The sequence below is a fragment of the Pelodiscus sinensis genome, chromosome 28 (assembly GCF_049634645.1).
Source record: "Pelodiscus sinensis isolate JC-2024 chromosome 28, ASM4963464v1, whole genome shotgun sequence".
Classification (NCBI taxonomy): Eukaryota; Metazoa; Chordata; order Testudines; family Trionychidae; genus Pelodiscus; species Pelodiscus sinensis.
In genome coordinates, this window is record NC_134738.1 from 499,169 (window position 1) to 524,757 (window position 25,589).

Below are 25,589 nucleotides of genomic sequence, written 5' to 3' on the forward strand. Positions count from 1 at the left end.
TGGCAGAGGGGTTTAGCCCCTGAGAGAGAGGGGCATTACCCATGAGTCCTCTTTGTGCTCAGCCAATACCATTTTTTCCCAAAACTTGTAATAAAAAATTTGAAAAGGCCGGTAAGATTCTCAAGGTAACATTTCTAAGCCAACTTTTTACTTGAATGAAACTTTTTATTTGAAAAGTGAATTTTTTAAAGGCAAAAGGAAAGACTGAAAACCCATACAATTTTCAAAGACAAATTTCAGGATTTTTTTAAAACCCCCTCCAAGAGTAGCACCAAGTATTGTCAGAGGGTGAAGTTTGGGTTAAGTTCCTCCTATTTCCATTAGAAGTCAGAGTCCAAGGCTATGTCTACACTACAAGGTTTTTGCGCAAAAATCAGCAGAGTGTCCACACCTGAAGTGTGTTTTTGCGCAAAAAATTACCGTAAATCGACACAACAGAGGGCTTTTGCCGATAGTTATTTCTCTCCCTACGAGGCATAACTCCTTTTTGCACTACAGCTCTTGTGCAAAAAGGCACATGTGGACGCTCTGCAGGGGCTTCTTGCACAAAAAGAGCCTAACAAAAAGCACAGGTGCTCTGATGGCCCTTCTGTGAATGGCAATCAGAGCTTTCTTGCGCAAGAGTATCCATGCAGTGTGGACGCTTTCTTGTGTAAAAGCACATTGCTTTTGTGATGCGCTTTTACGGTCTGGACACGCTTTTGCATAAGAAGGTTTGCAGAAGATCTCTCCCACAAAAAGCTTCTTGTGCAAAAACTCTCTCAGAATTTGGAAATCTGGGGTTTTTATTCTGAATCAAAACACATTTCAAAATCCTCCCTGAAACAATTACCCACTCAAGTCCCTACCAGGGATTCTGGGCTCCTCCACACTGAAACAGCTGGTTTGGGAAACCAAGTTACATCATCATCAGTCTACACACTTAAGTATTGCAGCACATCTGGGAATGAGCCAGGTTCTCTTCCAGCAACTTCCAGTCTCACAGAATTGGGGGCACCACTGGCCTTTAAAGAGCATGCAGCAAACTCCCTTTGCCCTTCCTCTTCAATACCCCCTCCCACACAGCCCATAGTCAAAGACCTCCTGGTGGTGGCATCCTGTTTTGGATATATATGTGTGCCTTATGGCATCTCTCCACAGTGCTCAATGTGTTTATTGAATACCCTGCAAGCCATGGCTCTCTCAGTCCCTGCAACCAGGGGAAGTTCTGTCCCTGGAAATGGAGATTAAATAACTGATTTTCAAAGGTACATGAGCAACTCCCTGGCAATCAAGCCCTAAGTAAGTTTCCTCTGGTTACTCAGTGGGTTGGGGCAAAATAAGAAATGGAAGCTGGGCCTCCTGACATCCAGCCCTTCTTTTTAACTATGAGAGGGACCACACTGCTTCCTTGTACTGTAGAACTGTCATTGATTTTCAGAAGCAGGGGGAAGGCAATTGGAATGGCCTCTTGTAAAGGATTATTTTGTCGTCATCCAGCTGTCAGGACCACAGGACTACACCAAAGAATCGTGCAGCCGCATCAAAAGTAAACTCTACACCTGTGGTCTCAGAGGCTCTCTGCTTCCATGGAACGAATGTGAACAGCATCAGACTCCAAGCCCAGATGGAACCACGGTGGGTTCCACAGGCCAGAGAACTCCCACAGTATAACTCCTAGAGCATGTCACCCCACAGTTCTCCAGCAGGAATAAAAGATGCAGAGCAGTGGGGAGAGATCCCTCTGATCCTGGTTCCTCAATTAGCAGCTGTCCAAGGTCCTGCCTTTGCTGGATCTTGGCAGGGGAAAAGACTCTTGACTGTATTGCTCTGGGGGAAAGGACATGACGTGAGTACCTATCCACTGAGATAGACCAAGGCCAGAGCAAGTGAGACAGGGGTGCAGAAGCTTCCAGGGCAGGTACCTGACATTGTTAAAGTACCAGCTGCCCACAGGGATACCAACTGATGACATTAGCCAAGAGTACACTGGACATGCACCTCCAAGTAGCTCAGCTACAAACCTCTTCTTTGATTTGCTCTTGAACAAATCAGATGCCCAACTGCTTCCTGCTGTCTGCCTGAACTGCATCCTACTGTGACTAAACTGAAGCCTACACTGAACCATTAAACTTTTCCATTGCTGTTTTGTAACAAGCCAGCAGCACCTTCTGGCAATGATGCAAGCTATACCAGTGGATCAAAAATCAATAGCATAAAAGGGGATTATTTTGGTCATTATTTGTTTTACTGATGAGGACACAATTTAAAAAAAACCTGATTTCCTGGAACATCCCTGACAAGATCGTTCTTAGAGATTTTGACTGACAGTTGTGAAGCTCCACTCACTGTATTCCTCCCTCAATAGATAGGGTCAAAGTTAAACTACCTTGTTTGAGCTTTTATCATTCAGATATTTCCTTCGATTTATGTATGCTTTGTAAACAGGGGCATCCAATTCTTGCAAAAGCAACCGGCTGAATCAGAAATTAGGAGAGTGCACACTTTTGAGTGCTATAATAGTAAGTTCTGCAATCAAATGTTCAAGCTGAACACCCCAGAGCCATCTTCCTTTCTACTTCGGAACAGACTATACAAAGCTGGAGAGGGAGGCAGAAGAGATATGCCCTCTTCAAATCACACTGCTACAGAACAGAAACCAGTACAGACGGTGCAATTATCTGTGTTTTAACTTTTTATTAGACAGACTGCTGCTTAAGGGCAGCCAACCATATGCTCTTTTTGTCGGTTAGGACGCAGCATGAGGGAGGGTTACAGTTTGATTTCTGGCATCTGTAATCCATCACCTCTGCTGTTTTCAAAACCATTAGAAATATATCAAAAGCCCTGGAACAGCTATTTGGCCTACTCAGATGCTGGTAGGGAGTAAAATAGGAAAACAAACATTTTCTTAGGATCTGTTCACAGATTGTTTACACTAGATTGAGGAAAACACTGTAGTCAAGTGGACAGGGCAATGGACTGGAAACCAGAAGGAGGGGGCCTCTATTCCAAGCTCTCCTAATGATCCACTCTGTGATTGTTTTCCTTCCTGCCTTTTGCTCATCTTGTCAATTAGGATTGTAAGCCTGTGAGCTGTTTCTGTGTAATTGTACAGCTCCTAGCATTGCGTGGCTCTCAGCTGGAAGACTCAAGACACTGCTATAAAAACAATTTATAAATAAGCCAAGTTGTACAAGTTCCATATTTCTTAAAAAATGAATACTACAAATTGCCAAGTTGCATCTATGTCAGCGTTTATTTATACTGAACGGCTTTAAAAATACAGAATAAAATAGCTTTATCTACTATTATTCACAACATCTGGTCCAAATATTACATATTTTTAAATATTTAAATGTTTAATGAAGCAATGTTAGAAAAACAAAATATGATTTTTTTAAAAACTCCATAAAAGAATTACACATCTCAAAAAATAAAATTAAAAAAACAAACAGAAAATCCTTGGTATAGAACAACAACAACAAAAAAATGTTTACAGCCAAAGTCAGTCACAAAAAAAAAAAAAAAAAAAAAAAAAAAAATTCTCATGGAAAAAATCTTATCCCCACTGTCTAAGAACAGTCAATAGTTTGTGATGCCAAAGGTTGTTATAAACAGATACAGTACAATAATTTGGACTGGCAACAAGATGTCATAATAAATGCCAGCTAACACATGAGGCAAGTGAAAATTATATCTGATATTAATAGGTACCGATGACAATTCACAGTCACAATCAAATTGTAACCAGACAGGAATGGTTTGGATGGTACTAAATATGAATCCCCAATACTTAAAGCAGCCCAGCACTAAGTTGTATTGGAGAGAAGACTCATGGGCAGAAACTAAATTTGGCAAATGGGGTCTCCTCCAGTGCTGTACTGCCCTACTGTAGAGCTCGGTAAGAGGTGGACATGCAATATCTGCTATCCATGTTCAGGAAGGTTAACCTAAGCTGAGCAATAAGCCCAAGGAGAGAGACACCAAAATGGGAAACAAACCACTGGAAGATTTCCTGAAGTGGAAACAGTGTGAACTTTTGGTTTAAAGAGGCCACTTAAAAAAATTTGGTTGTGCTGGTCAATCATGCATTTTTATTTATACCTAAATTACGTTCACACAAGCTGCTTTGGATTGTGTGTAAACATCCAATGGCTAACTTAAAGCACCAAAAGCTGGCTGTTTCTAAACCACATGTGCCTGTAGTGCTGTTTATACCACAAGTGATATTAAGCTACTGAATATTTTTGACACTGTTTTGGTATGAAGATATTGCCACAACTGATTGTTCTCACCTGACTGACACCTGGTGATATAAATAGTACTAAGGATTTCAGTTTGAAAGTGTTGATTCTACTTTGTGAGCAACACAATTTCAGTAGGGAGGTGAACAATAAGAAACCCTTTAGTTTTCAGGAATAACAAACATAGGTAAATAAAGTATACACAACTACTATAGATTCGTCAATGAAGAAATTCTATCATCACATGACATTGTCATGACAATCATACCACTCCCTCCCAGGAAACCTATGAAAATTATCCTGAGTGAAAATGTTATTTTTAATATATGGAAATAAAATACTGCAATATTCATGTACAGACCAAGTTGCCACATTGAAAGTCAGTATTAAAAGGTGTAAAGTAAATCCCAGGGAATGAACTGGGAAGAAAAAAAAGTGAAGCTTTCCCCAACAGGTTATTGAACAAGCTAGTCAGTCAATAAACCCTAACATGATATTAGTCAGTAATAGGTAAATTCGCTATGAAATGTAATTTTGAAGACATACAATTTGTCAGTGTTTTATTTAGAAATTTTTTTAGCAAGAGTTCTTAATTTAACCAAAAAAGATCAATACAATAAAAGATTGGATACAAAAGCCCCAAAGCTATTTAGCTTTGAATATATTTATATACCTTTGATATGACAAAATGATATTTTGCCATGAATATTTACCATTCTATATTTATATCTGGTTGAAACTCATCTTTTTCTAGTCCTTCTAGTAGTTATTATTTTCTTTACACAGTACTGTCTGATTTATCTATGAAAAAGGCAATTATGTATACAGCAAAAATGTAGTATTGCAACAACCATTTTTCTATTCCCACCTCCCACATCAACTTATTCCAAGTATAAACGTAAACAAGAAACTTAAATATCCAACTGTTTTTTTCAGAATTACAGAGCAAAACTGCAATATATCTGTCTGCAGCTAATACTATTGCATCTCATGTTGTAAACTTTGCATCACCTAAAGCTCACCACATTTCAAACACCATTCTAACTAAAATTAAAATGTAAAGTGTTTTGTTGTTGTGTGTGTGGGGAAGGAATGGACTCTCCTACCATAAACGAGGGTATTAAAACTTAGTATTTGATTTGCAATTCTAGATTCTTCTCAGAAACAGACACACAGAAGGAAGGGGAATTTTTTTTCCCAAGGCAAAACTGCATATGACCTTTTTTCCTACCCTTATCTGAAAATGCTGATACACAGACAGACATCTACCATTCTGGGTGCTACAGTTAACATCATATGTTCAATGTACTGCCAGTGACTTTGTTAAAACCCATTGCTACAACCAGTCTTTCTTCAGTTCTCTTGCAAAATTAAGGCTCAATTTTAACCATTAGCTTTCTGAAAAGAAGAGGATTCAAAAAGTCACCTCTGTCAAACTAAATGCTTCAGGATTTTGATTGCAAAATGACTGCTCAACCACATTAAATGCTAGTTTTCGTGTTGCCAAGTCAAAGTGGCTAGAAAAGCAAAACATGTCAGCTAAACTTTGTGACATGCTAAATATAGCATACACTTTGCTAAACTCCTCTCAGTCGGTCAATGGAATCAGTGGGATAGGACCAGAGAAGAATTAAAATCTAACAAGACTTTAGATGGAGGCAGCTCTGGCTTTACATAATCTGTCATTTTCTTCTGTTAAGGGATGGCACTATAGCTCCAAAACACAAGTCCTCAGAATGATGATCGAAATATCATTTGATTCAAACTACCACGCAGCATCTAAAGACTACCTGAAGTGATTGATTTTCACAACATGTTAAAGTAAATAAGCCATTTCAGACTATATAGCTTTACTTCATCCAAAGAAAGATCTTGTAGGATAAATTCTGTTTAATTTTCAAATCAGGGATTTCATATTGCGTTGTCTGCCACTGCATGATGCATTCATGCTAATATAAGAATGCACAAACTGCCTGGGATTAAAGGGTTAACATGTAAGTGTTCTCCCAGCAATCCTGTAAGGGAGCCAAATTGTTCCTGAAGTAGTTGTAAGATTTTAGTTTCCTCACATTCAACCACTCTTTTGGGAAAAGATGAGACAAGCCTCAAGCATGGCATTCACTGCTGAGTCCCCGGCACCAATCTACTGTGTGATTTTAAGTATCTTGAAGTCTGTTTTTAAGTAGTGGCATCATCTTAAATTCCAAATTTTGCCTCCTTGACTCCACATTTATAAAATAACCAGCTTTGGCATTTTATGTGATTAGAACCACATCAAACAAGTGGTTTTTTTTTAAAATGAACCCTAACTCACATCTTTGGTTGTACATAAAACAAAAGATGGAAAATTTAGAAATTTAGTGTTACTGATCAGCGCTCTCAGCCAAATCCATTCCTAGGGAGATGGGTAATTTCCGTAACACTCTCATTGCCTGTAGAGCAAATTAGAAAACACAAGAGCAGCTTTGCACTACAGGTGACATAACCTTGTCTATTACACAACAATTCTCCTGACTGGCTTTCAGCAAAGGCCAACTGACACCAAAACTGCAAACTACTGAAAGTTCTTTGGAGCAAGAACAAATACATGGTTTGTTATGGAAAAACTGTATAAAATATGTTGCATAAACAGCCATGACATGCTGAAAATTATATCAATGGAATCATTTTGACTCTGCACTATTCAATACTGATCCGTTAAGCAATTTTCCTCCCCTCCCCCACCCCAGCCCTTCCATGCTTCAATAACAAATGTACTGCTCTTGTCCAGTAGTCAACTTTGATAAATATATTAGTGAATTACAGTATCTACCTTTATTTTTTATCCAGAGATACAGAACGCAAGCATTGTAGAGCATACTGGCCTTGAATACATTACACTACACTTCCCTGATGATCTCCACAGCTTAAAAATGCTTTTTGGGCCACACTGAAACACTGACGTCTAAAACTAACTTGCAATAGTAAGAACATTAAACATGAATAAAACCTTAGAATTATGAATGCATGATGAGCATTAACACCCACGTAACATCAGAGCTGAGGCTACTCCAGAAAAAAAATTTGAATGGCACCGTTTTTGGGCCCAATACCCGTTAAAACCCTCCCAGTGGATGATGATGCCAAATGTAGTGTCTCTGCTATTTAAAAATCCACTTGTAAAACCAAAAAGCTGCTGTGTAAGTCCTTACACTGGGAAAAAAAGGCAACAAAATACATAGGCTTCAAGCAGTGCTAGTAAGACCGAGATAGTCTGAGAAAGCAGAAAAAATTAGGTACAAATCTGAATAGGCATATGCTCGTATTTTGCGCTGTTGATTTCTACATAAAGGGGTTGCTTTGACAAATTCACATTTTCATTCAGGAAGATTCTGTGATTGAAGTAGATCTATGCACTGTATCAAACCTGTAAAAGCTGCTGTGCTAGGAAAATGTAACAGTCTGGAAGTTAAATAGCTCCCTTCATGTAAAAATAAAATTGATACTTCCCTTAAAAAAAAAAAAAAAAAAAAAGAGAGCGAGAGAGAGAACTTGGTCTCAGGCAAAAGTTATATGGCTAGCTGCGATGCAGACCAGAGCAATCATATCTAAAAGATATCCAAGTTATTTGTGCACAGTAGTAGATCACATGAATCAATTGGTGCTTTTTATCAGGTGTAATTTAGTAAGGAAATCTCTGAATGAATTGTCATTGATTGGGAAGGTATTCTAATGATATACCTATTGCAATGTAATGTCTGACTTACAATTGGCTGAGTGGAAAAAACACAACTGAGTTGATTCTGGTATCTGTGTTTACAAGTGTTATTTATTCATTTCACACAAGGATTCAAATTTTCTGGCCCAGCTAACTCTGCCAGTAATGGGTGTGCCCAAAACACCAGCACTGAGGATTTAAATAAAATATCACAGAGGATAACATTTTCCAAAGCCCCTAAGTAATTTAGGAGCCTAAATTCCATTTTCAAAAGTGAGGTAGGCACTTAGGGACCTAAACCTCTTCTGAAAATGAGACTCCAGATCGGTAACCAGAAACACTATGTATAGCCATCACCATCCACAACAGGAAAGCCTTTTTTAAAATGTCTCAGCTCTGGTTCCAGAATTTAAATGCAGATATACAAAACATATATTTCAATGCTTCTTAATCAGCAAGAAACTGCAAATACATCTGTTACTACAACGAGAGAATAACATTGCAACCAAGGCTATACAGTAGCCTCAGAGTCTTCGTCCGAACTCCTGCAGTTACTGCTTTTCCTGAAGCCTTTCCACGTGTAGCCCATGAAGGTGGGACTGATGGGCAAGAAGCTGAAGCACCTGTACTTTCTGATAAAGTTCATGCCAAAGGGAAAATCGTATGTTTCCATGCCCTCCAGGGACTTGCTTCCTTTGCCCACACCCTTCTTCCATTTCTGGATTCCTCTCTCCTCCGGGCTTCCTGAAATTAAATTTAAAAAAGGGGGGGGGAAACCTCATTCTACTTCAAAGACAACATGTTCTGCAAGCAGTCAATCCACTAAGCTACATAGTATTCACAGGGAGGGAAAAACAGAACTTCTAGTACAGACTTGACCCTGCACCACTAAGTCAATGGTGACATGATGGAAGTAGGATTAGGCCTTGCATATGATCTACCTAAGAAAGTGACATCTTTCTTTTTCCTTGATTAATCAATCATCAATACATCTTTTAACTTACACTGCCTTTTCCACACAGTGATATTAAATGATTTGTCTATGGAAAGGTCTACATTAAGGGGAAAAGTTGACCCTAAGCTACACTATTTGAGTTATTTAGTAGTGTAACTCAAGTTGACATAGCTTAGATCTACTTACCATGGGTTCCACAAGTTTCTCCCATTGACTCCCCTTATTTATCTCGCTCCCTTGGAGTACCAGACTCGATGGGACAGTGACCGATGGTCGATTTAGCGGATCTTTACTAGACCCACTAAACAGACCTATGGTGGATCAATTGCCACAGCACTGATCTCATCTTGGTGGAGACACGCCCTAAGGCAGTGGTCCCCAATCATTTGGGGTTGCCGGGCGCCAGGGGGCGTGGCCGTTCGCCCGCCGGGCGCCCGGGGGGCGGGGCCCCCCCCATAGCCGCATTCCCGGGGCCGGCGCTGGCGCTCTCTCCCCCTTCTCCCCCAAGTGCCACGCGCCCGGGGCCAGCACTGGCGCTCTCCCCCCCCCTTCCCCAAGCGCCGTGCGCCCGGGGCCGGCGCTGGCGCTCTCTCCCCCCCTCCCCCATGCGCTGCGGGGGGGTCAATCTGCGGCGCCCCCGGTGCCGGTGCTCACCGTGCGCCACGCGCCCGGACCGGCTCCGGCACCACGCATGCGCCACGTGCCCGGGGCCAGGCCAGCCCTGAGCACTTGGCGAGCGCAGACAAAAGCCCCCGCGGGCGCCATGGCGCCCGTGGGCACCGTGTTGGGGACCACAGCCCTAAGGCATCACAGGCATCAATGAATTAAAGATAGGGATAGGAAAGCTATTGCATGCCAGTTCTGTGTTCTAACCTCCAAGCTATGCTGTCTGCCACTTAACAGTGAGAACCACCATTCAGAAAGGCAGGTGAAACCATTCAATTTCAAATACAGCTACAGTAACTTCACAAAACTGACCTGGAATGGTGTTATCCAAAATAAAGGCCACACACCCACCGACAAACATGGCTGTAGTGAGAAGAACATTTAACACCTGATCGATGCCTGTAATTCCTAGAAAGAGAAAAATAATTAGGTCATGATTTGAAATTTTTACATGTGCACACCCTGGTTTCAAGGGCCTGATCTCATATACCTTAGCCAGGCAAAAGTCCCAGTGAGCACTGTGGGAGCCTTGCTTGAGTAAGCAAAGAGAAGATGATGAGGTCCTTGCAAAGTTTACAGGAGCATGTGCCACCAATCTAATATATTAGGAATGACTGGGGGAAGTACGTGCCTTACCTACTCATTTTAGAAAGTCTGCAATTCTGGATTTAAACAGGAAACTAACCCTAAATAAATGCATTTCAGATTGCTCAGAACCCATTTGTCTTAATACATGCAAGGCACTTTTGTTAATGCAATGAAAAAATTACTAGGGAAACATCAAGATAAAAAAATAACCAGATTTTTTTCAAATGTTTAAATGATGTTGACAAAACAGTCCAACTATTATTCCCTGAAATGGAAAGTAGTTTAGGATTAAGGATTACTATATTTTTTTAAATTTAGTTCTCCCTACTTCCTTAAAACAAATCTCAAGATAAAAATCAAGATAAACAGCTGAATTAGTAGTATGGAAGTAGTATGATTAAAATTTATCTTAGCTTTCTCTCATAAAAAACAAAATGAAACAAAAAACCATACAAATGGTTCTTGTTCGGGAGCTTTATTCAAAGAATATATGTTGACAACAATCCTAGGGGTGACAAGACAAAACATCTTTGCCATGGTTTAGTAAAGAAATTAGTCATTAGAAAGTCTGAAAAACTGAAGAGAACTCTCACTAATATTCATCTGCAAGTGACAAAAGCACCACAATTTGGTCAGAGGTTAAATTCCCACATTTCAAGATCTTGTTTAACATTTTCCCAAGGCTTTTAAAACCTTTGATTAGCTGCGTTTCTAAATGGACACTTCTCTACTATCTCTTCCATCCATCCTGGAATGGGCCCTTTCCAGATTCTGCATCCCTCCCCAATCCACCCACAGAAGGTGAGAAAGCCTTCATCTCCACACCATTAGAACAACCTTCCTCCATCTCACCATCTCATCAGCTCTCTATATGTGGAACATATTTGTTCCTTCACTTATGGCTCTAAGGCCAGGTTTACATACAGGAGCTGGGGGGGCTCTTGTACATTTCAAAGGCTAAGGAACCATAGGGAGAGCAGGACCAGAGGCGTTCCCTGCTAATGGGGCTCTTGTACATATCAAAAAGAAGCTCCTTGCTTCCGCTTTTGAACTATAGAAAGAGCCTGGTAGGGCTCAAAGGTGGAGGCACCTTAATAGACTAATCAAATAGTTGACGGAAATCCCATCGACTATTCAGTTAATTATTCTAAGATTAACACCCCTATGGCAAAGTGATCCTAGCGTAGGTAAGGGCCTGATATAATACAGTACTTATCCCTAGCTTTTGTTTCACTCTTGTATCATTAAAAAAGGGACAGAAAATAAGACAGAGAACATCTTATTGCCTCTGTATAAAACCATGGTACGCCCACATCTTGAATACTGCATACAGATGTGGTCGCCTCATCTCAAAAAAGATATATTGGCATGGGAAAAGGTTCAGAAAAGGGCAACAAAAATAATTAGGGGTTTGGAACGGGTCCCATATGAGGAGAGATTAAAAAGACTGGGACATTTCATCTTACAAAAGAGGAGACGAAGGGGGATATGATAGAGGTCTATAAAATCATGACTGGTGTGGAAAAAATGAATAAGGAAAAGTTATTTACTTGTTCCCATAATGTAAAAACTAGGGGTTACCAAATGAAATTAATAGGTAGCAGGTTGAAAATAAACGAAAGAAAGTTCTTCACACAAGGCATGGTCAACCTGTGGAACTACTTGCCAAAGGAGGTTGTGAAGATCAGAATTTAACAGGGTTCAAGAAAGAACTAGATACATTCATGGAAGTTAGGTCCATCAATGGCTATTAGCTAGGATCATAGAATCACAGAGCTAGGAAGAGACCTCAGAAAGTCATCAAGTCCAGTCACCTGCCCAAGGCAGAACCAATCTCAGCTAAATCAACCCGGCCAGGGCTTTGTCAAGCTGAGACATAAAAATCTCTAGGGATGGAGACTCCACTGCTTACCTAGGTACCCTATTCCAGTGCTTCACCACTCTCCTAGGGTATGTCTACACTACAAAGTTAGTTCGAATAACTTTCATAGGCGCTACACTAGCGCTCCGTTAGTTCGAATTTAATTCGAACTAACGGAGCGCTTAGTTCGAATTAAGGGGTGTGTAGCCCCTTAATTCGAACTAGTGGGAGGCTAGCCCTCCCCAGCTTTCCCTGGTGGCCACTCTGGCCAACACCAGGGAAACTCTACTGCCCCCCTCCCGGCCCCGGACCCCTTAAAGGTGCACGGGCTGGCTACGGTGCCCGTGCCAGGTGCAAGCCTGCCAGCACCCAGCCAGCAGACCCTGCACCTGGCACGGATCGAGCCACCCACCCGATGCCCCCCAGCTCTCCCCCTCTTTCCGGGACCAGGCTGGCGGCTCCCGGGAGCTTGCCCGGGACCGCAAGAGGCGGGCACCCGCCTGGGCTAGTGCGGACATCGTGGACCTCGTCCACGATCTCCGCACTAGGCACAGGAAAGTGGCCGGCTTGGGCAGGAGAGCTGCCAGCCTGGCCACCCAGGAGCAGGTGTGCAAGAGAATCAAAGGGGTCCACTGAGACCCCAGACCCTGAGCCTACAATGGCCGTCCTGGGTCAGACCAAAGGTCCATCTAGCCCAGTAGCCTGTCTGCCGACAGCAGCCAACCCTAGGGACCCTGGAGGGGATGGACCGAAGACAGTGACCAAGCCATTTGTCTCGTGCCATCCCTCTCCAGCCTTCCACAAACCTTGGGCAGGGACACCACTCCTACCCCCTGGCTAATAGCACTCCATGGACCCATCCTCCATGACTTGATCTCACTTCCCTTTAAACTCTGTTCCAGTTCTAGCCTTCACAGCCTCCTGCAGCAAGGAGTTCGACAGGTTAACTCTTTGCACACACACACACACACACACACACACACACACACACACACACTCTCTCTCTCTCTCTCTTTTTTTTGTGAAGAAGAACTTTCTGTTACTAGTTTGAAGCCTGCTACCCATTCCTTTCCTTTGGTGTCCTCTAGTCCTTCTTTATGGGAACCAATGAAGAACTTTTCTGTATGCACCCTCTCCATCCAACCCCTGCTTTTAGAGACCTCTATCCTGTCCCCGCTCCATCTCCTCTTTTCCAAGCTGAAAAGTCCCAGTCTCTTTAGCCTCTCTTCATATGGGACCTGTTCCAAACCCCTGATCATTTTAGTTGCCCTTCCCTCTCCCAGCCTCTCTCTTCCCCTCTCCCACCTCCTTTTCCCAGTCTCCCCCAGTTTTGTTCAATAAAGACAGATTCCATTTTGGAAGACACGTTATCTTTATTTTGTACATCAAGAAGAGGGGCTAGGGAAGGGTAAGTGGAAGGAGGTGAGGGAGGAATGGGGCACGAGCCCCCAATGGGGAGGACTAGGCTGGCTCTGTGGGCTTCTGGAGGTGGAATCTCTCCTGCAGCCCCCCAATTGCCCCTTCTCCCCAGATGGCAGCCTGCGGCAAGTGCAGCCAGGATGATGGCTGAGTGCTGTGATGTGCCCAGTGTGGGTACTCCGGGCATTCCAAGCCAGGACTGCTTTGCAAGCGGGGCACCCCTGAGAACTGTCTGTCCGTGGTGGGGGTCGGGTCCCTTTAAGCACAGCCCTCGGCTAGCCTGAGACAGCATCTCCACGCTCTAAGTCCTCCTCTGATGCCCTGCCGGCACTGCTTCCGGCCATCCTTAACCCCGGTTCAGGGTCCACTTAATGTGGACATGCTAGTTCGAATTAGCAAAATGCTAATTCGAACTAGTTTTTTAGTCTGGATCCGTTAGTTTGAATTAACGTTGTAGTGTAGACATACCCCTAGTGAAATAGTTTTTCCTAATATCCAATCTGGACCTCTCCCGCCACAACTTGAGACCATTGTTCCTCATTCTGCCATCCATCACTACTGAGAACAGCCTTTCTCCAGACTCTTTGGAACCTCCCTTCAGGAAGCTGAAGGCTGCTATCAAACCCCCCCTCACTCTTCGCTTCTGCAGACTAAACAGACCCAACTCCCTCAGCCTCTCCTTGTAGGTCATATGCTCCAGGCCCCTAATCATTTTGGTTGCCCTCCGCTGGACCCTCTCCAATGCGTCCACAACCTTTTTGTGGTGGGGGGGCCCAGAACTGGACACAATACTCCAGATGTGGCCTCAAGAGCCGAATAAAGGGGAATAATGACATCTATGGATCTGTTGGCAATGCTCTTCCTATTGCAACCTAATATGCCATTAGCCTTTAGGCTACAAGGGCATGCTGTTGGCTCATATCCAGCTTCTCATCCACTGTAACCCCCAGGTCCTTTTCTGCAGAACTGCTACTTAACTGGTTGGTCCCCAGCCTGTAACAATGCTTGGGATTCTTCCGTCCCAAGTGCAGGACTCTACATTTGTCCTTGTTGAACCTCATCAGATTTCTTGTGGCCCAATCCTCCAATTTGTCTAAGTCACTCTGGACCCTATCTCTGCCCTCAAGCGTATCTACCTCTCCCCCTAGCTTAGTGTCATCCGCAAACTTGCTGAGGGTGCAATCCATCCCCTCATCCAGCTCATTAATAAAAATATTGAACAAAACCGGCCCTAGAACCGAACCTTGGGGCACTCTGGTAAAAAACAACCGCCATCCTGACATCAAGCTGTTGATCAGTGCCCGCTGGGCCCGGCCTTCTATCCATTTTACCGTCCATTTATCCAATCCACACTCCCTTAACTCGCTGGCAAGAATACTGTGGGAGACTGTATCAAAAGCCTTGCTAAAGTCAAGGTCTATCACATCCACTGACTTTCCCATGTCCACCGAGCCAGTTACCTCATCATAGAAGCTAATCAGATTGGTGAGGCACGACTTGCCCTTTGTGAATCCATGCTGACTATTCCTAATCACTTTCTCCTCTTCCAACTGCCTCAAAATGGATTCCTTAAGGATCCTTTCCATGATTTTTCCAGGAACCGAGGTAAGACTGACCGGCCTATAGTTCCCTGGATCGTCCTTCTTCCCTTTTTTGAAGAAGGGCACTACATTTGCCTTTTTCCAATCATCCGGGATTTCTCCCAATCTCCATGACTTTTCAAAGATAATGGCCAAAGGCTCTTCAATGGCATTTGCCAACTCCCTAAGTACCCTCGGATGCATTAAGTCTGGACCCATGGATTTGTGTACGTTTAGCTTTTCTAAATAGTTCCTAACCTGTTCTTTACCCACCAAGGGCTGTCCATCTTCATCCCATCTTGCGTCACGTAGCGCATTAGTTTGGGAGCCGACCTTGTCCGTGAAGACAGAGGCAAGGAAAGCATTGAGTACTTCAGCTTTCCCCATATCACCTAGGATGGGTAGGAATGGAGTCTCTAAACACTGTCAGAGGCTGGGAATGGGTGACGGGAGAGGGACTGCTTGAAGATTCCTTGTTCTGTTCACTCCCTCTGGGGCATCTGGTATTGGCTACTGTCGAAAGTTGGGCTGGATGGACCTCTGGGCTAGATGGACCACTAGTCTGACCCAATAGGGCTATTCTTATCTACAGCATTTTGGGATAGATCTGTATGAACAGTACAAAGAAATGATGCATTTCACATGAATGAATGATAAGTTCGTACCTGTAACAAGTGGATTTTGTTTGAGGTAACTTGGAAGGACAAGTCCAAAGAAAATGGAAAATCCAAGTACAAACAGGTTACGAGAAGAGTTTAAATCTATGAACTGGAGGTTGGACAGACCCACAGCTGTAATCATTCCTAAACAAAAAACAATCAAGAATGTGAACTTTTAGAATCTCTCTTTTTGGTTCAATAATTTTGTGAAAGTTAGCTAACATCCACAGATGCACATCACCGAGGTCAAAGGCCGTAAGGTAGTCAAGTAGCATATGAAGAAAAGCAGAGACACAGACACGTACCAAAGAGGGTGCAGAAGAGTGCTCCAAGCACTGGGTCAGGCAGGGATGCAAACAGTGCACTGAACTTCCCAACCATTCCAAGTAAGAGCATGAATGCTGCACCATACTGAATAACCCTACGACTTCCAACCTACAAAGCACAAAGGGATGGGAGTCAAACCAAATACTGTGGAAAAATGCACATTTAGGCCAACTTTAATGCCTTCATTTTTACACTAGGAAAAAACATCTGTATTTTTTGTCTAATCCTTCTTAAAATTCTCTCCTAATAGAGTCCAGCAGTCTCCCTACAGTGCTTATGACATCGAAGCACAGTAACCCTGTACAACAGTAGCTGCTCTGGCTGAAACAATATACATAAGGGAGACTGTAAATTCCCCAGTGAAACACACAGCACAATGTCCCCCAAACCCATACCTGACAGGGATTGGAGACCATCAAAGGAGTGGAAACTGCAGAGATATCTACTTTAGATCCTACTGCTTCAATTTTTCTCTCTTAAAATACTAGCTGCATAGTGTTGCAGATGTCTCGGGGTCTCCAGCTGGAACATGGATTATACTTCCACTGTGACATAATGTGGCTTCTTGTTTAAACCATAAGCTGTTTTGAAACTACAGAACCATTAACCTATCCCCCCATTACATAATTAAAATAAAACAACACAAATTGTAATGGGCAGTCCTAGGATGGTTACAACAAATGGGACAAAACAAACATTTGTGTTGGCACCACATTAACACAGCCTTGAAGAAAAACCACTGTGTAATTTTGTCTTACCATTCACTTTGATGAGTTGTAATTTCCCTGCCTGTGACCATTTAACTGATTTTAGAGAGTCATTTCTCTTTTAAGTAACTACAGAATGTGGCACAGTTACTGTTATAGGAACTTCAGTATTTCCATTATCTTTTTATATTTTAATTGTGCAATTTATAGTGTAGTGTGCCTCTTACATCTGACATTGTATTATATGTTTATACACAAGTATAAGCATAAGGAACAATTAGCTCCTTAAAAGGCGTGCTAACAGATTCAGAAAAGCAGGAGTGGCTCATGGTGCAGTTATAATTTGAATTTTAAAAAGCAACACATTATGGTTTTGTGGGCACAGGAGAATATTTTCACAATGTTCTTTGTTGCTTAATCATTCTTAATGTTACCTGGTATGTGGGAAGAGGCCAATCATAAAGAGAAGCCAGACTGGTCAATATTAGAAGCTTCAAGGGGTAGCTGAGTTAGTCTATATAGGTAAACTGAAAAAAACAACAAATAGTCTGGTAGCACTTTGTAGACTAACAAAACATGTAGATGGTATCATGAGTCCAAAAGCCTGTGGGGGCACACTTTAATCTCCCTGGGCATGCATTAACAGATCTTCAAGTGGCTGTTTTGTTACAAACCAATTACAGGAACTAGGTACACTTGGAAGGACTGGAACTTCAGCTCATTCACAAGTTCAATTCTCACACCTCTGGATTAAACAAAGATACTGGATGGTTAGTCATTACTTACCTATCAAACAATGAAAGCCACAATGGTTCTTTGTTTTTGAAGAATCTCATACCATCTAAATGTTTCATCAGTCTTTAAGTGTTTCCTGACTCTTTGTTGTTTGCTAATTAATGGTTCTTATCTGCTTCCTTTGACTATCTAATCTTTAGGTGCTTATTAGACTATTTGTTTTCCCTGTTGCTTTCCAGCTAGGCTTTCCCTTGATATATTTTTTACCTACTGCCTTTTCTTGCTCCCCCTTTCCCAATTTTCCCTTCTTCCTCCCCACTTCCTGTCTCCCCTATTTATTTTGGTCCTAGATATCCAACACTCCTTTCCCCCGAAAGCTCATACCACCATCTACATGTTTTGTTAGTCTACAAAGTACTACCCATACTATTAGTTAAAAACAGCAAGCAAATGGTCTGGAAGCACTTTATAGACTAAGAAAACATGTAGGTGGTACCATGAGCTTTCGTGGGCCCAGCCCACTTCTTCAGATGACCGGAGTTATGATTAGGGGATAAGGAAACTCAAAATAAATAGGAGAAAGGGGCAGGAGGGGGAGGAGAGAGAAAGATGTTCTGTCGCCACCCCCCTACCTCTATGCATAAAGTATCAGGAGAAAGGGTGCTAAACCTGAGTAGATAAAGATCAAAGTCAGTAAAGACTACTTGTTGTTTGGTCAATATTAGTTATTTAATGCAATAGCAATGTAAACAAACCAGAAAGATATCTTGATTAAAACTATTTTCCTATTTGGATAGTATTGTTTGCCCTCTGACTTCCCATTATTGAATATGTTACTCATACTATGAAATAGCATGAAAACTGCTGAAGAACTGAACCATCACACCCTCAGTAATAAGGAAACTGATATGCAATTATTTAACCTTTAAGTGTTAAAACAAATCAAGTCTCAACTGGGATTTGAATCCCACTGTGACTAGTGTATTACCAAAAACATCTTATTCAGAACTAAATTAGATCTGAGTACATGTTCCCAGAAACTTATACAGAAACTGAACAAAAAAGGTTCTTATGTCAAACCCAATGAAAACTATTTTATTTTTATTTAGTTATTGAAATATTTTTACCCCGCCTTTCTATTTAAAATATTCAATTATGTACACCAAGTTGGTATTTTACCAACATTAAGTACCCTATTTCATCATGAATGTTAGCAGTGCAAGCTGCCTGAAGCTCTTAGCCTGTAGTACAATACATCATTCGAATCTCTTACAGGGTAAAATTCACCTGAGCAGGGGTCCAGCATAAGGGCTGTGCCCTCTCCACGTTCTCTTAAGCTTTCAAAATTGGACCTTAAACTGTGCCGATTTTGCTTTGCATTCTGCATCGGGTATGTGTCACCTCCACAGGTACAGGTTAAAGAGCCCTATGCAATTTTAGTTCAGAGAATGCAAAATCACATTTCATGTCTTAGGCCAGATCTACAGTGTACACTTACTTCAGTTCAACATGTGTGGATTTTTGCACTCCTCAGTGATGCAGTTACACCAACCATAACCCTCTGTGTGGCAATGCTATGTTGGTGGTAGAGCTCCTCCTGGAGGTGGAGTAATTAAGCTGACAAGAGAGCTCTCTCCCATTGGCTTTAGAGTATTTTTATCAAAGCAGTATAGGAGCGTGGCTGCACCAAAGTGGTGTTTGTAGTCAGGCATGCACAGGAATAAAAAATTGGCTTCTTTCAGAGGGGTACGATTTTGGAGCTATGGCCCCGGGTGTGAGGAATTCTGTGTTCCCACCAATTATTTGGCTCCCATCCAATGCATGTCTCTGAGTGTGCACCTGCCCACAGTTAGGTTTTTAGTCATGGACAATAAAATTTACATGCTGAAGGAAACAGGTTAAAATACACTGTACTCTGAGCCTGAAGAATTATTACAATGGTTTCCAGGAATATGAGTGCAGACGAGAAAGCATAAAGTTCTTCACCTGTTGCTGCTATGCATAATCATTATTCACTTTTAGTGAGCATTACACAGGCTTCCATGCCTGCTGAAAAGGTTTCATTGCAGCAGAGTTTAGTTATCTGGCATAATTGCTGATTACACATTTTAAAGGAAAAGTGGTATTTGTTACAGGAGGCTACCTACATGAGACGTGACTGGTTCCACAGGAAGTGTCGCAAAGTCGGAGATGTCGTAACTCAAACCCTCATTTACAATAGGCGCCGTGCGCCATCGTAAATGAAGTCTGAGAACATAAGTCGGGAGTTTCTGGCCCCTTCTGCACTTACAAAAATGGTTGTAAGTGTGGGAGGGTTAGAACTCGGGCAGTCGCAAGATGGGGGCCTCCTGTGTTGTGTCTTCTTAATGCAAAGCCTTTATTGCTCAAGTCCCATGAGAATCAGGCAGATGATTCGGTCAAAATAAACCTTTTATAACCAAGCATTTTTTTTATAAACAGCATTTCACATTAATTTCTTTCCAATGGAATATACTAAGGAGAGAGACTGTCTGCAGATGGCGCTACTACCATTTCTATTCTCACCCAAAGTAAATACACTTTTTAGTCAAGAAAAAAAATTGACAGACACCCAGAGTGGTAAGTGTTTGTCAGAAAATGAAGCTGTCCTTCTGTACTCCCCAACAATTTTTTCTGTGACCTGTTAGCACAAATCCAGTTTATGCTGCATACATCTTCTATTTTCATTTGCTACCAGCCTGGTCTCATTTCTGAATTCAAACAGCATGATCACTTATGGCAAAGATGCACATTCATAACATGAATGTCTACTCTTAGTAATTTGATATCTAACAATATTAATTTAATGGAGGTTGACCAAATGAGTGTGTATTCTAAGGTCAGCAAGATTCTAAAGTATGTGAAGAGTCCCCATTAGTTGTAATGGGGCAACTAACGTACTTAATATACTTTGTCGAACAGACCAAAAGCAGGAGGCATTTTCAAAATGTACATATAGAAATACAACATCCAGAGCATTTTACGGGCTTTACAAACTAATAAGCATCCACAGAGAAATGCCTGGTGTCTGTTTAACTTAAACCTACAGTGGGTATAGTGACATCAATGCAACACCACCAGTGTAAATCCTAGTGCAGGTGTGTTTCACCAGAGCAGCACATACATAATAAGGGATTTTCCCAGTGTTACTAAAACTGGTGGCTAAAAATCCCAGTGTAGATAAGGTCATACATAAGGTTTGTATTGTATTACTTTGTGTATCATTGTTATTGATTACACAGCAAGGATACACATCAAAGCATTAATTTCTATTCACTTGCAGCCTTTTCAAAACTAAAATCAACTTCACTCACAAGAAGTCTATGTTTATTTCACATTATACTACTCAAATAGATTCTCTAACAACTTTTGCCAAAAATCAAGAAAGGGTTTTTAACCCTAACCTAATCCTAATGGACACTTTGACAGGAAAATGCCCAGTGTAAACAGATTAAGGAAGTTCAAAACATTGTGGGCAGTTGTTTTTGCACAACATACAAGAGAGAATTACTTCCTCACAGAAGGTCGTTGTCACGAAACAATATAAATGGTGAGAGCCAGAGTACCACCAGACTGAGCAATACTCAGGGAACGGATTATCGGCTGAGCAGAGTAGAGTACATACCTTAGTGATACCTAAGACTCCAATGTTAGGGCTAGAAGAGGTGGATCCATTTCCAGTACCAAATACTCCATCCAAAACACAGGAAAGACCCTCAATGAAAATCCCCCTGTAATTCATGAAGAGAAAAGTGTTTCATTTTAGATTAAAATATTCTCACTTCAAAATGGTTGCACAATATCCAAAGATCCGATCCACCAAACATTTCAATACTTAGGTACATCTAATTAACCACTGTTGGCATCTCAGGGCCCCATGTTGAGGTCACATCCAGTTTAATGACTCTGTGGTTCTATTCCAGATATCTACATTCATAAAGCAATGGAGGACAATGCAATGAAGTACAAAATCAAAGTCTAGAGTTACCCTCTACTCTTACAATTTAATTTCAGCTGCCTTTAACAAGATACTCCCTAAGGGTTGGTTCTGGGGTCACTTTTGTTCAACATTGTTATTAATGACTTGGATGAGGCAATGAATTGTGCCCTCAGCAAGTTCACTGATGACACTAAGCTAGATGGAGAGAGATAGGGTCCAGAGTGACCTAGACAAATTGGAGGATTGGGCCACAAGAAATCTGATGAGGTTCAACTAGGACAAGTACAGAATCCTGCACTTTGGAGGGAAGAATCCTAAGCATCGTTACAGGCTGGGGACCGACAGGCTAAGCAGCAGTTTGGCAGAAAAGAACCTGGGGATTACAGAAGATGAGAAGCTAGATATGAGTCAACAGTGTGACCTTGTAGCCAAAAAGGCTAGTCTTGTATTAGGGTGTATTAGGAGGAGCACTGCCAGCAGTTCAAGCAAAGTGATTATTCCTCTTTATTCAACACTGGTATAACTGCATCCATCTGGAGTACTGTGTCTAATTCTGGGGCCCCATTGCAGAAAGGATGTGGACGCACTGGAGAAAGTCCAGCAGCGGGCAAGGAAAATGATTAGGGGGCTGAAGCACATGACTTATGAGGACAGGCTAAGGGATCTGGCCATGTTTAGTCTACAGAAAAGTGAGAGCAGATTAGATAGCAGCCTTTAACTACCTAAAGGGGGACTTCAAAGTAGTTGTAGAGAAGTTGTTCTCAGTGGTGACAGACCATAGAACGAGGAGAAATGTTCTCAAGTTGTAGTGTGGAAGATCTAGGTTATATATTAGGAAAAAGTATTTCACCAGGAGGGTGGTAAAGCACTGAATGGGCTATCAATGCAGATGATACATTCCTAAAGGTTTTTAAGTCCCAGCTTGACAAAGCCTTGGCTGGGATGATTTAGTTGGGGTTGGTCCTGCTTTTAAGCAGGGGGTTGGACTTGATGACCTCCTGAGGTCTGTTCCAACCCTATGATTCCGTATAATGAATTTAAAGCCCAAACAGTTTAATGATTCTGGTAATGTGATAAAGACAATATTAACATACATGTGAATGCTCTTCTATTGAAACCATCATTCTAACTTCCACTGAGTTCAACTAGTTCAGGATTGAGCTTTGATCATTATATTTTCATTAAAATAACTCAATTCAAAATAGTTATTTTTTAGACATCAGATCACTGGGTTCTAGACTTGATCATATTATAAAATGTGATACCAAAACACATATCTGCCTTAGCCAGAGTACAAAGCTGTCATGGAAGCACAAAATATTATAGTTACTTCTTTTCCAAGTGACTTACCTATTTATTGCATGAATAGGTGGAGGAGGAGCACAAGACAACCTTGCACAGGCATAATAATCTCCGATTGATTCTATAATGCTTGCAACAACTGCACTAAGCATTCCTATTACTCCAGCTGCTGAAATCGTTGGCAACCCCCACTGAACTGCGAAAAGAAGAAAACTTAAATCTCTCTTGTTCTGTAGAAGACAATAATTCAGTTATTAAGATGTAAAAACCACTGGCTCCATTAAGATTGCATGACAATGAAGATCATTCATTAAAACTCTAGCTAGTTCAGCTAAATACGAGGACCAGAAACACTCACTTAAATGGAAACCAATACAGTTTTTAGAGACTCTTAATTTTAATTGGCTTGGCCATGTTTAAAAAGAAACTGCTTATATTCATGAGAAATCTCAGTGATTTGAGCTGCAGCTTGAATGTCAGATCAGTGTGGGCTACTCACATAATTAGCATTTGTTTGCATATTTGATCTCTGCTTTCAAGAGCTAACAATCTAAAAAAGTCAAAAACTACCAGAGCAGAGCTTATTCAAATGTCAACACTCCATCTCTCCAAATCTTCACAATCTACTATATATTTTAGAAAGTTTGTGTGTATGATCAAGAACTCCTCCTAAATGCTAAGAGCTACAAATCTGGTATGCAGCTTCTTCTTATCACAACTTAAAGCAAGATACGGGGCTGTTTGTGCCAAGAAAACGGGTTGTGCCTGGAATGGGATTTGTCATCTTCATCAACAACCATGGGATCAACGCCCGTTGGTGTCTGATGCCTCCCTCATTATTTCCTTTCATCTTTTCCTGTCCAGTGCGAAGTGGCTTGGTTTCTGTAGACTAGCTCCGCACCAATCTACTATATCATCTACCCATTCTCTGTGGGGTCTTCCTCTCCTATTTGGACCATCCATTATGCCAAATACCAGGGTCTTAACTTTTCGCTCACCGTTCATTCTGCAGATGTGCCCGAATAGCTGTAACTTCCCTTATATAACCTTCTGCAGTAGGTTCTCTTTAGGTTGTATCTTCCTATATAATTCCTCATTGGTGACCTTCTGCATCCATCTTAGTCTCAGGATCTTTCTATAACAACTCCTCTCGACACGCCAATATCCATACAATGTCTCACATCCATACAACATGCTGCTAAATACACGTTTTCAAGACGCTCAGCTTCATTCCTAAGCTAATCGTTTTACTTTTCCAGATAATACCAATCACCTTCAAACTCTTGCTTTCGCTATTCTAGTCGCTATTTCCTTCTTATGGTCTAGATCATATGTCATGTTGTTCCCCAAATACGTGAACGTCTCTACGTTCTTTAGTTCAATCCCATCTACACTGATGGGATTGCTTCTCATTAAAACAATCAGGAAAGAGAACGAATCACCACAGCAAGTACAGTCCTCAAAATTGACATATCTGAGCAAATGTTGAAACTGAACCAATATATATTAGATCCGCTAAATCAAATGCCAGAAGATTGACCGCTGCGGCGTCAATCTTCCCACAAGTCTAGATATGGCCTGAATCAGTTAAAATTACCAATTTGTGATTGTCCATATGGACATTGTGCAGGGCTCAGGAAATTAGTCTGGCACAGAGTTCAGACACAAACCAATAGTTTCAAATGTTTATGCCTAAAGTTTGACACAAACAGAAATTTGTTCAGACTTCCAACAGAAAACAATGGGAGTTCAGCACTTCTGAAAGCCAGGGCACTTCTATTGTAGTATGTAATTTTAGGCTCCTAAATTTGAAAGTTTTCATCATAATTATCAAAAGTGGATAAGTAGTGAACTCAGTTCGGAAAAGAACCCACCAAAACCTGTATGTATTAGTGATGCTATTAGATGGCTTAAAATCAAGAGACATGTTTCCATGTGATCTCACAGACCACAATGATTTCAGTGGCTGAACAAGAGGAACGTGTACCTACCACATCACCTGTATTTTACAGTACTGTTAGCAGTGGAGTAAAGGAAAGTAACAGCTTCCTGCACAACAACCTGCATATCAGCAAGTTCATGTAAAGGAAAATTAAACCCATTATTTCCTGGGAATCCCAGTAGTTTTGCTGCATCCGCTGGTAAATGGTTACTTTTGTGGGAGAACATGTAAAAACAGATGTTAGTTATTAAAGAGCATTTGTTGTCTAGTTATATCCCATGAAACACTGCAGGGAAAGTGAGCGGAGAGGGCTCGGCACCTCTCTGAATGTGATTCTGTGCTTGTGCTGTCTCCTTAGGGAAAGCCATAACCAGATTTAAAACTCCTGTTTTTTATACAGACTAGTTTAAAACCCCATCTCTGCTCTTCTGCCTAAACACATCAAACCCCAATGCTGTGACATGTCAGTAATGTTAGCAGGGAGCATCGAAAGGATGCTTATGAGCATAATTCTCTCTCCCAGCACATACACATTTATAACATACTCACAAGGATAAGGAATCTTAAACCAGGGTGCTACCAACAGCACTCCTTGTCTAGCATCCGTGCGAGCATAGAACCCATATTTTGTGCTGTCAGGTGGAAAGACGTCTGTCACTGTAAAGATGAAGCACAGCAACCAGGACACCAGGATAGCCAGAATAATCTGCGGGTGAGAAGAAAAAAAGAGAGCTGTTTAAAGTGAACAAACAAGTTTCCAATTATGAACAATAAATAGTGCACCATCAATAGTGAATTGTTCACACACAAGACTTCTATTACCAACATATCAGGCCTACTTAAAATGAGAAAAATAAATCCTATTATGGACTTGTTGGACAGATTTTCTTTTAATTAAACTGCATCCACAAAAGATCTGAAGTCAACTTTTTCTCCTTAAAACTGGGAATGCCTCCAAACGAGTGCT

The 25,589-nt window shown here is 41.5% G+C and overlaps 1 protein-coding gene across 8 annotated transcripts in view; it reads right to left on the reverse strand.

The window, feature by feature from the left end:
* Positions 1–1,730: 1,730 nt before the first annotated feature.
* Positions 1,731–25,589, reverse strand: part of SLC23A2 (solute carrier family 23 member 2) — a 146,410-nt gene continuing 122,551 nt past the window's right edge. For 6 of the 8 annotated variants that reach the window (XM_075910857.1, XM_075910856.1, XM_075910859.1 and 3 more), the window contains 7 exons: positions 25,172–25,328; positions 22,729–22,876; positions 21,064–21,169; positions 15,957–16,086; positions 15,658–15,795; positions 9,857–9,952; positions 1,732–8,667 (listed from right to left, as the gene is read on the reverse strand). In XM_075910857.1, coding sequence (XP_075766972.1) covers positions 8,435–8,667; positions 9,857–9,952; positions 15,658–15,795; positions 15,957–16,086; positions 21,064–21,169; positions 22,729–22,876; positions 25,172–25,328 — 1,008 coding nt within the window. In that variant the 3' untranslated portion in view covers positions 1,732–8,434. Of the gene's footprint in view, positions 8,668–9,448; positions 9,953–15,657; positions 15,796–15,956; positions 16,087–21,063; positions 21,170–22,728; positions 22,877–25,171; positions 25,329–25,589 lie in introns of those variants that run through there. The other 2 variants (XM_075910861.1, XM_075910862.1) reach the window with 2 other exon arrangements.